The sequence below is a fragment of the Stylophora pistillata genome, chromosome 4 (genome assembly GCF_964205215.1).
Source record: "Stylophora pistillata chromosome 4, jaStyPist1.2, whole genome shotgun sequence".
NCBI lineage: Eukaryota > Metazoa > Cnidaria > Anthozoa > Scleractinia > Pocilloporidae > Stylophora > Stylophora pistillata.
The window spans coordinates 6,102,534-6,114,602 of NC_142522.1; the positions used below are offsets into that span (position 1 = coordinate 6,102,534).

At 36.6% G+C, this 12,069-nt stretch overlaps 1 protein-coding gene and 1 long non-coding RNA gene across 2 annotated transcripts in view; one reads left to right on the top strand and one right to left on the bottom strand.

Moving 5' to 3' along the window:
- LOC111344965 (MAM and LDL-receptor class A domain-containing protein 2) overlaps positions 1-4,907 on the bottom strand; it is a 39,491-nt gene extending 34,584 nt beyond the window's left edge. Inside the window, exons 1-6 of the mRNA XM_088756409.1 lie at positions 4,601-4,907; positions 3,016-3,144; positions 2,400-2,659; positions 1,964-2,087; positions 1,626-1,748; positions 924-1,183 (exon numbers count right to left, since the gene is read on the bottom strand). Of these exons, the coding sequence (XP_088612535.1) occupies positions 924-1,183; positions 1,626-1,748; positions 1,964-2,087; positions 2,400-2,659; positions 3,016-3,144; positions 4,601-4,688 (984 nt within the window). The 5' untranslated portion in view covers positions 4,689-4,907. The remainder of the gene's footprint in view (positions 1-923; positions 1,184-1,625; positions 1,749-1,963; positions 2,088-2,399; positions 2,660-3,015; positions 3,145-4,600) is intronic.
- A 2,294-nt stretch (positions 4,908-7,201) lies between these two features.
- Positions 7,202-11,320, top strand: LOC148732146 (uncharacterized). Its single transcript, XR_015999675.1, has 3 exons — positions 7,202-7,411; positions 7,507-9,350; positions 10,893-11,320. It is a non-coding gene; the product is annotated as an uncharacterized LOC148732146 (long non-coding RNA).
- Positions 11,321-12,069: the final 749 nt, after the last annotated feature.

A 12,069-nucleotide genomic window follows, 5' to 3' on the forward strand; every position in this document is an offset into this window, starting at 1 on the left:
ATTCTCAACAATTTTAGTCTCGTAAACTATTGTGATTTATGCGTATTGGCTCTACATTTTCTTCGATGTTACTATTATTTCAAATTGGAGGGACACTTGTTTTTGCGAGGACGCCCGTAAACAACGAATGAGGACAATTTCTGCGCCTCTATAGCCCATAACAATCTCGAAAAATTGAAAGAAACATGTAAACGTTGGCACGACATATATATATATATATATATATATAAGCGAAATAGGCAACGTAGGATCCATGACAGTGCTCGACAATGAAGGAGCGATTACAGTAGCAAATGGACTACTCAAGTGACGCACATATGGATTTTAATACAGCCTGTTTCGTAGACCAACAAAAGTTGATCCACTCATCAGTTAAACTCCATACACACTGAGGCATCGATGCCTCAGTGTGTATGGAGTTTAACTGATGAGTGGATCAACTTTTGTTGGTCTACGAAACAGGCTGTATTAAAATCCATATGTGCGTCACTTGAGTAGTCCATTTGCTACTATATATATATATATATATATATATATATATATATATATATATATATATTTTTATTTCGAACAAAGTTGTTCAGTTTGCCCATCTATTTCCCTTTCGACCATTCGTTATTTTCTTCTAACTCGTTTCCAATTCGAAGTTTTGGCTAAGATATCTAACTTAACTTCCTGACTAGACTGTCACGAATAAACTCGGCCCAAATTATGGGAAAAATTTGGTTGACCTCAGCCGGATTCTGTTCTTGCTTTTTCTTCTTAGTTTCTGTGGATGGGTATCTTAGACTTACCAAGATCATCAAGTGCTGTGAAGGGAAGAGGAGGCTGGGGAGTGTAAGGCGGCAGAGGAAAGAGTTTCTGTCATCAGACTCCTTCCGCCAGTGCAGGTTACCCTATTGAAGACATAGGACAAATCCTACCTGAAACTCGCCCATATGAGGTATATCGACTACGGCCTTTCTCCACTGATTGCCTTGGTTTCCTGTTTTTTGCCAAATCAAGTGATTTTGCTGTTGTCCTGCAGCTCTCATTAATATATCAAGTCTTTCTATATGTAATCCATACATGTGATAAAAGAAGTGTAAACATTTTGGTCCCCAGATGAAAGGACTCAGCAGCTCTGCGAACTGATTTTGTTTCGCTGGATGTGACGCTTCGATGTGGATGTATCTTCCACCTCCTGTAAAGATATGAGCGAATAGTTACATGCACTGATAAGCAGCTGCAAAAAGAAAATTAAGGGCATTATTGTAGTTAATTTAAAACGGCAACACTTGCCTTAGCTTTAAGCTTAAAGTGGAGAAAAGTCACTATAAAGCGGCAAGTAGATGGACAGATCACATTCTGCCATTCAAAGCGAACCTAGTAGCAATAAATGTAGTAATCATTTTCTCGACAGGTAAATGTAGATAATTTGAAAAGAAAGTCAGCAGGGTCAACTCTGGAGATTGTTATTCGGGAGAAATTCTTATGAAATGTTTAGTTCCAAAGAATAATCATTAGTCAGAATAGCGGGGATAGGTTAGAGCGGAAGAAAAGGTGTTTGTGAGCCATAGGCAGCTTTTTGACCATCATTGCATTCCTTTGCCATTCATGGCAAGAAATCGTATACGATCAAGTACCTGTGTGGTCTTCGGTCGGTCCAGTCCCTGTGCTTGGTGTTCTACCTCTTCTTGGTATCCAATCCATTTGGTCTGCGTGTAAATTACGCCATCCGCAGTAACCCTCATCAAAGGTACAGTTTGCTAGAATTTCAAAAGGTTAAGAAGAACGGAAACATCAGCCAAACTGTAAAATGGAACATTATTTGCATGGCCAGAAATTAAGAACAGGTACATCTCGCCGGGTGACTTACATCAATAACGCACATAGATTTGTTAAAAACGCTTCGCTTACTGAACTAAAGAGAAAAGAAAATCAAGGTATAAGAATTTACCTGACACTTATCTTCCAAACGTACCTTCAAATGCCCCAACTGGCGTGATATTCTCAGGAGAGACGCACGTTAGATTCGTGCTAAAATTAATATCATCAATTGCGATATCAGCAGTGTAACTTACGCCTGCCATACCTTCAATTATGACCTGAATTGAAATGGTATAAGAATTGTCAGAGTAACAATTTAAAAGGGTGGTTGGCTAATTTATATGGTGAGTTAGGAGGACAAGGAAATAAGTGAAGACTTTTCGGGAGTTGGAAGTAAAGTTGCTTGATGCTTATTCGAATGATTTGTTAGGAAGTGGTATAAATAAAAATTGAGACTTATGGGTGGCTATGAATAGAATGGTCAAGTAACATGTAAAAGCACTCCAAAAATAAATCATCTTTCATCTTTCAGGAGATTTAATTTTCCCTACTACATGGTATAATGGACTGAATGAGATTTGCCTCGCTACCTGGTAACTTCCGCTGTAGTTCAAGGTCGTGCAGCCTTCAGTCCAGCTGCTGGATAATTTGCCTCCATGACGGCTCCATACCCTTAATTCTTTTCCCATCTGATCTTTAACATATACAGACAGACTCTCAATGGCTCTGCCGTACATGGAGTAGAAAAACGTTAAACGTTGGCTGCCTCTCATCCAAGGACTATATAACTTGGCTCTCTCGTGATATCTACGTGGAAGTGAGGTTTCTATGTAAATGTACGAGCCATTTCCTGAAAACACAAATTTAGTTTGACCGTTAACTTTACAAATAGGCTTCCGAAATCAAGCCGTTATTCAGCGTCATCTCTGAAAGAATGGTCTGGTCACAAATTTGAATGGCTCCAGGTCGTACTACGACAAAATCATATTTGTTTTATAATATTGAAAAAAAAATAGTTATGACAGCGCGTACACCCGATTTTTCGAAGTTGTCATGTTTCAGTGATAGGAGGATACTAATGCCTTGTATCTAAACGATCTCATCAAAATTTTGACCATTTAATTTGGGCTTTATTCCACACCATAATTTAGTTCTTGTTACCTTGGGCGTATTAAAATTGATGTGGAGGTTGTTACAATTATCTACCTGAGTGGTCGTTGCTTGGTCCTGTGTTAAGACTAGGAGTAGCTCCTTGTCGGAGTAGCCAATCAAAATGATCCTTGCCTTTTTCATTTCGCCAGTTACAGAGCGTTTTTTTATCAAAGGAGCAATTTCCTAGAATGAAAAAAGGTGTTCAAATGTAATTTTATCGAGCAAGTAATATACGTTCATAAGTTTTTCTAGTTCAACGGGAGATCCCCATTTCAGTGGTCGTCAGGCTGCAATAAACATCTGAACCACTCAACCATACATATTTCCTAGTCATTTATCATGACCCTTAAAAACGAGATCTTCAGAAAATCGAGGAAGGGCCAGTTTTTACGTTGAACGCTTTCGAGAAAAGTTCAGCGGGTGGTGGACCATACTTGTTGTTAATGCTTGTTGTCAGAGAAACTCAAGTAGGATTCATGTACTGTCAATAACATTATAGCCACTTGAACAAAACGCTTTAGTTTTACATTGATGACGTTTTACTATATATTTCTATGTAAAAGTTTTGAGTAGACACTCCTTTGAAATCGATTTCTTAGGTGAGTGTTCTGAGAATGACTTTAAACTGTCATTTTATCATGAAAGTTCTCAATTGCTCGTGAATAAACCAATTACGCATGGGTCGGGGATTCCGCTTCTACGAGTTCTGCGGCAAAAACCGGCAATTGTCCTCTGTTATCCATCTCTTAACGGCAGTAAGGTTAAGCTTAATCATAGATGGATGATAAAGTTGGTGAAACCAAGAAAACAATATAAACGTAACGCTTTCTTTCGTGTTAAATCTTGTAAAAAGTGAATTTCGGACGTTTATATGACTACTGTAAAGAACCAGCAGCTGCATTCAACAAAGCCACTGATTAAATTTCGTAGTTAGAGATTCTATAGCAAGGAAAAGGAGAATGTAGGCGGAAAACCGGTCAAATGACAATCTGTGAAATATTTATCAACGTACGTGTATCATATTCTCAAGCCTAAAATCATAGGCGGTCTTTACTCCTCCATTAATGCAGACCGGCAGACGAGAAAGATATCCTTGAAACTTAAGTTGGGATTTTTAAATAAAATCGGATATATTTCCTTTCGTTGATTTAATTTGTCAATGACCTAAGTTTTTACTTTCTGTTTATGTCCGCAATATAAATGAGGAAAATATATTGTACGATGAAAGTTTTAAAAGACTGAAATTAAAAAAAAGGTGATGTGAATATCAGGGATTTTTCGATATTTGAAGACGAACAGATGATTTTGTTTATCTTTGCTAATGTTTAACAATGATTGCGAATTTGAATAAGCTTGAAAGAGGAGATTGCTAGTTTTCATCGGCCGTAGCCGCAATCGGAAAATCCGGATCCCCGGTTTTTCGTGCAAAAGATGAAAGAAAGGGCAATATCTACAATCTTGGATTTAAAGAGAAATACAAATGATGGAAGAGAAAAACAAATTATTGCTTACTACTGATGAGCGAAAAAATCAATGAGGAAAATTATTGGTAACATGCAGTTTTGGATGTGAAAAATGAAATTAATTTCACTCCTTTCCTATGTAAAACATGTGATAATTCCAAAGTGACACAACTTACCAGTGAGATCTTGCAAAGAGCCACCATTTGCTGCGAAAAATACCTGAATTGAAAAGCAAATCGATAATCCTTGTAGAAACTTGAACATTGTAATCTTGCAGTATGTACTGTCTAGAAAGTTAAGAGAAAAGATGACAAGAGTGATTTTACGCTTCCTTCATTTGATTAATGGCGATAAACTATTCTATAATTCTATTTCTGATGATTTTACGTGGGATTTTGTGTTGGCGATGCGCAACTTTGCAAAGCTGTCACCCCCAAAGGAAAGTCACACTAAGACTCATACGTTATTACATGCCGCTTGTCAAAGACAGGGTGTTTAGCATAACTTATTACTTAACATATAAACTAAACATAATCGGTACAAGTCAACATATAGGCGGACGCTGGAAATCAGTTTGGGCCGCAGCAGATAATTGTGTCGGAGAAAAATTGAGAAAATATTAAACAAATAGGAAGTTTTGAATTATCAAATGACTTACCACTAAGACGGCCCATTCGTATCTATTCTTAACATCAAGTGGTTCATGCTCACCTAAGGAATCAACTGTAATGATGTATGTATATATATATATATATATATATATATATATATATATATATATATGAGAAAGCTCCTCTAGACTTTTAATATTACGTAGGAAAGAAATTGTCTAGGATAAAGATACTGATATTGAAAATCTTTACTTTTTACAAAGCAAAGCAATCAAAGACGCAAAGTATGAAAGCAAAAGCTGTACCTATAAGGAGAATTGAAGAGAATATTCTTGCTAAATATTTGTTAAAATTCTATGTTACCAGCTGCAATTTCATGCAAACGAAACCAGTGGTTGAGATTCCTTTTATGGCCTATCATTATCGAAAAGCATTATTCAAACACGTCACCTTTGGCTATTGCTAATAAAATTGCTTTCCTTTCACAAAGGTGGCGATTTGATTTCTTTGAGGCGATCAAATTGGGTTGACGTGTAAAACCTTATCATTTAGCTTTAATGTTCCAGTTCTTTTTCTTTTAGACAGCTATTTATTGTTGAAGACGTGAGTCTTCAGAAAATATAACGCCGGTCAATTCATCGATGACAAAGTTACCTGACGTTTCTTTTAAATAAAATTATTTCAGTTTGATCAGAGAATGTCTCTTTGAACGAGTTGCTGCCTATCAAAAAATGCTCACAGAGGCTTGCCGTGTCCTTCTTCAATGGTTGAACAGATCAACTACAAGCAATTTGTAATTTTTACAATTTTGTGAGCAAATTTCTACTGCTGCTGTGTAACATGATAAAAATGATAACAATGAAAAAAATTAATAATAATGATGGTGATAATGATTATAATAATAAAAAACAATAATACAAAAAATAGTTATCTATGTCATAATATTACAGTTTCCCACTTCTGACCAATACGCATGCGGAGCGACAGTATGATAATAATAAAACATTAGAGTAAATCTTATAATAAACTTTATATGTCGATTAAAACTAAAAAAGATTACATCAGGAAAACCAACTTCTGACCTTAGCTCTTGAAAATTGAATATGTGCAATAGAAAACTGTCTTATTAATAACAGTTTTGATTTCTAAAGTTCTACAAAACAATAAATAATTTTTATAAAAATTATTAAGTTACAAACAAACATTCAAGAAGAAATACATCAATCGTTTATCATAAATGATTCATCTAAAAGAAAATCGGACATAAAAAGGAAAAGCAAAATAGTATTCCTCGTTTTGGCTAAAGTTCCCCAGAATTCAGCAAAAGCAGTCTGCGCTAATCTCTATCCACAATAAACAGTAAAAAGATATAAACAAAAATACTATAAAATCTCCATCAAAAATGTATCTTTCATAGCTCAAGCAAAGTAAAGAGTTCACTGCTAAATTATTAACATAAAAAGCAACTATTTGGAAATCAATCTGTCAAATACTTGTAAATAATAAATAGTCTAAAAAGAAAGAACGCAAGTCTAAAATTCAATATACCTGGCGCTTTCTGTTGTTTGGATGTCTATGTTCTTAATGTCGCATGGGACTCTAGATCTCTTAATAATAATAATAATAATGATAATAATAATGAATATTATAACAATATCAATAATATCGAGGCATTAACCAAAAATATCAAATGCCAAATCCTCTAATAACTTAGAGCCAGAACAGATCTACAAAATGCATGAGTGAAAAGAAGCGCTAGTACCCAGGGAGAGTTCTCGAGATTGAACACGGAACATTCAAGCCCCTAATGTCTACTACACCCAGCGGAATGGGCCAAGAATACTTGTGATATCACAGCCGCCTAGTGGAGATGATAGCTTTCAAGAAGGGGAACGATATGCAAAGACGATATCCTGGATTAGGGAAAAAACATCTTTTGGTCTTTTAAGATCCGCCTTCATCTGCTTGAGGGATTAAAGAGTAACGAGGAGAGTCCCCCGCGATACAGGAATGCTGATTTTGACTTCCATAGACAGAGGAAGCAGTTCGAAGACAATAGCCGCTATTCCAGTTCTGCGTGCGCGGTGTAGTTGAACAGCGGCTTCCTGTCTTAGTGCACACGAAAGCGAGGCTATCGGGTCAAGCTTTCTAGAAGATTACAAAAGTTGTGAAGTCCAATTTAGCATGAGCGTCGAAAGTGTTGACTCATTTTCAAAATCAGCATTTTTATCGGCCGAAGAGAAAGAGAAAATATTAAGCGTAAGTGTCCTCGTGATTTTAAAAAGGAAGGCTGAAGGAATGGCTTTCGTATCGCAAAGGAACTGCCAAAGATGAAAGTGCTGGATCGACAGCTTCGAAACCCGTGCTAGTTCAAAGGTGAGTTCATAATATTTATTCAAATCTTGGTATTTTTACCCTGATGATAAATCGTTACAGAATCTTAATGTCTGTGTACCCTTTCTTTAAAATAGGATTGTAAGCTACGTCAAGAACGGATGGGATGACGATTTTCTTGAAAAGTGGCAGCACTTGGCATGTAAACAAGTGAACGAAGCGAGCAAAACTACTAGTACCACGGCTGCTGTTACAAGCAGTGGTCTTCCTGATTCTGTGGATTCGAGTGGATCTTTGAGCACGATTGGATCTGTGTTTTCGTTGCTCTTAGTTGCTCATCAATGACATTGATGTTCACAGTCGTATCCTTACTCACATTGAGACATGATCTCGCAGTCTCAGTTCTCTTCTTTGTTGTTGTTGTTGCTGCTTGTCGATCATAGGTATTTTCCTCCGTGGCTTTTCAGGGGAGAAAATAAACGTCGTAGGTATAGCGTCCGGTTTGAGTCGCATTCGCTGTCCTCCTAGGGTCTTTACAAAGCACTGAGACTCAAAATGCTTGCTACATAGATAGGAACTTTTGTTTAAAGGAGTGTTCTCCTTTCGGATTTTTACCAGCCATTTCCGGAGAAGATTTTTGTTTGATAGCGGCAACGAATACCATGTGAGGCGGCAACAATCTTCTTTTGAACTTCGGCTCGTACAGCCAAAGGCTATACAGTGTCTAACCATTATGTTTTACCTAAACTTTAACAGCGATGTAATATTTTCTACACTCCTGCTAGTAATCTTCAGTAAAGCTTGACCCAATAGCTTCGCTTTCGCGTACGCAACCATAGGTTTCCGCTGTTCAACTAAACCGTGCACGCAGAACTGGAATAAGGGCAATTACATACTAACGTTTGTGGTTGTTGCATAACGTATACGACCTGGTGAAATTCTTTGAATAATCTTGTCCACGATCAATATTCATCGTATAGTGTTATAGTTCAGTGGAGAACCGTTGCGAAAGGTCTCAAGATTAGTTTATGTTTTGAGCCATTCTGAACGATCTGGGTAAGTAGTCTCTATTTAGAGCCATTCCGAAAGATCTCGTTTAGTTTATTTTTAAGTGTAGTTTATTTTTTTGGCGTTTAAGTCGGACCAATACGCAACTAGTTACTCCCCGATAGAATGACTAATTATCCCCATAAGAATTTGTAAAGTCCTGTTTTAAGGCACTTAGTTATATAGAGTCAGCTTTCAGTCACTAGGGGTCAGTTGTATGGTTGAGAGGAACGATTAGTAGAAATTTTTAACCTTAACCACGTCAGAGGTCGGAGTGAATAATTGTTCAAATTTAGAATTTTATTCCGAAAGGGATTCGACAGTTTGTGAGTCAGAAGAATCGAAAAACTGGCGGAAATTAGCAGGTATGTATAATCTTCCACAAACAACAAATAAAGCAGTCCCGTAGCATACCCCTGCCTATCCCGTAGCATACCCCTGCATATCCCGTAGCATATCCCTGCATTTGTTATCGACGATGTTAAGTGAAAGCCTTAGTCGGATGTTCCTTGCGTAGCTGGTTTCGCTCCTTTGAATGAGGTAAGTCAACAATCGTTCATTGACTAGAAACGCAAAGTGTGAACACGATCAGAAAACTTATCATTTTCAAAAAAAATGTTTACACGTTTCGAGAAGTTTAGATATTCTTGCCAAACCCACCTTTTCCTAAGTTTCAGATCATATGCTGAGCTTTCTAACCTCTAGGCACGACGTTTCTTTTCCGTAACAGTGAGGGATGCTCGCCAATGAGTGCTGCCTCTGAATATGAATGATGGTGAATTCAGTGCCTCATTTCATGCGGAGTTTGACATCACTTTTACAAATAAAACACCACCTGCAAAAATTAATGACCGGAATTTACGGCGTTAATGACGGAGTACTACAAAGGAAGCACCAGCATATACCCGAAAGTGCAATCGAAGTTTAAAAAAAGGTATTGTCAATTAACTCTCGTAAGGCGTAAACAAAAAAAACAAAACAAAACAAAACAAAATAAAAAAAAAAAAATGTGCTCCTAAATTTGATTGAGAATCTTTCTTTTACATTCTCATGGATATCGCTGTTTCAGCTGTTTAACACAAACATACATGAAATACTTCCCTTCGATTGGCTGCTAGCAATTAACATAAATAATTCATTGTTTAGTTTGCTCCGAAGCGCAAATGAATACTGATTTTTAACTATCGTGGACTGTCAAACTAGGTTTGAGACGGTGTTCAAGTTTTAAAACGTTCCAGAAGAAAATATTGCAACAGCTAACATTGAGTTTGCTTGTAGCAACAGATAACTCATCCTTTAAAACGTGTTGAAGAAAGTCTTAAAAAAATCTTGACATGGATTTAGGGCATTAGGCCGATGATTGAGCGAATTGGGACCTTAAGTAGTCAGGACGACAACGGCGAAGAAAATGTCGACTTAAAAATAAATTTGAATTTATAGTAAGAATTCCGTGAGTGGCTGGTGTGTTTTACGTCTCTTACGACGCCACACCTCAATTTCAGTATCATGAATGTAAGCGGGGTGAAGTTCCAAATTTAAACTTAACATTGATCACGTTACTGCTTTACTGAGGAAACTGCACTGGCTCCCCGTGGAGCAGAGGATTATTTTTAAAATCTTATTTTTTACTCAGTTTAAAGCTTTAAATAATTTATGCCCTAGTTATATCAGTGACTTGTTAGAAACGTAGAAGCCTACGAGATCTTTACGGTCACCGAGTAGGAACTTGTTACTGATTCCTCGCTCCAAGTTGAAATCTTATGGCGATCGCACCTTTTCTGTCTCTGCACCAAAGCTGTGGAATGACATTCCTGAAACCATAAAATGTAATGCAGATCTTAACGCTTTTAAGCGTAATCTTAAAACTTATCTTTTTAAACGGTTACTTTAATGAATGATTATGCTCGATTATTATTTTGAATTTTTACCTTGATTGTGAAGCGCCTTAAAGCTTTTGGATAGGGCGCTATATAAATTGCCATTTATTTTCTTATATATTTATTTATTTATATATTTATTTATCTATTATTTTGCCGTCGGTGTTTCTTTTCCCGGACAACGGAAATTTTGGTGAATTCGCGTTCCTTTTTGGAAAGGGAGGGCTATGAAATGTGCAAAGTTTGAAAATGCACGTGCTAAGCTTTTTTTCTGCCAATTAGGTCTCTTGTTTTTTGCCAAGTCCTCATTGCCGTTGCCGTCGTGATTTCCTTAAGATCCCTAATAATTTGTTGGAAAACCCGTCTCCTCGTGAAGAAATCCAATAGTCGCATGTTCATAAATTCTAAATGATTCTTATTCTAATTCTACAAACGTTTTACGTCCATATTTTTCACCTTAAATCACCCGAGATGATCAGAATTTAGCGGGTCTCACATATCTCGTTGCTTCTCAGGAAAGAGCAATTTTAGGCTAAAAAATTTCTTTTGGCAAACGTTTGATGCTTGAGCTACGGTCTCTCTATTTTTTTTCTTTTCAGGACGAGAAGACCGTCACTAGAAAAATCCTCTCAATAAGTGTGTTTTTCGGGGAAAAAAATGTCCTGATATAATAATAAAAGCATAATAACAATAGAAACTTCGTGCTGTTTAAAGACCGAGAAGATTACGTTAAGATTATGTAAACATTGCTTTATTCGTATCAAGAGCGCCCCTTTTCACCTCTCAATTAGAGTCCGTTTGTACATTATAGCGCATCAATTGAGGGTGAACAGGTGCATTTTCGAATATTTCCAGTGAGTAATCATAAAAGTTCGTGACTCTTTCAGTAATGCATCTCGCATTGTCTGTTGTAAGACACCTTTGAGCACTCTCATGTTCCAGCAAATGAACTTATTCTTGCTTTTGTTATGTTAAAACACAGCATGATAACAACAAAAGGAAAACAAATAAATAAAACAAATACATTCAAGAGATAATGTTGTTATGGCTTAGTTAGGCTTCTGTATGGAGGCTAACTCTTTAAGCTTGTGATATAAATTTCATTTGTTTGCGTGTTTCTGTAGTAGTAAACTAAGTTTTATGAGTATAGATCAGGGAAATTCTGGTAAAGGAAACACTGCAATCAGATTCTGACATTTCCTCCGTGGGAGGAAAGCAATTATGTAGAAACTAATTAAGTACATGTCTTTATGGCTATTTATGAAATGACACACAGGAACTTTCCAATCACTAGTTTGAATATCAGCTTCTTGAATTAAAACGGAATAAGTGAGTCAGTCCTAAAATAACCAATACACGAAACGGGTATTAAACTTCTGACTTTGATTTGTGCCTCAGAACGAAACTTCAAAAGCATTGATTTTTCTTTGAGATTCAAAATAATTTTGAAATATAAAGTTTCCGCTTTGTAATGAATAATGAGAGGTTTTTTGAGAAAGAAGTGATAAGCACGTACGCAGTGTTTTGATAGGCCTTCGTTTAACTTAGATACCGAAACTTAGAATTTTTACGAACAATCAAAGGAAGATAGAGTCAAACAGGTGCACTCACGCGTTAACGAAACGAAACACTCAAACACTGATTAAAATAGTGCATTTACTCACCATGCCACGCCAGCAAAACGACACCATTGTTACGCTTATTTGAAATCATTCGAACCCGCTACTCTTGAATTTTGAGAATTATTCAACGTGTATAAATTAGTTTGCTCATGAC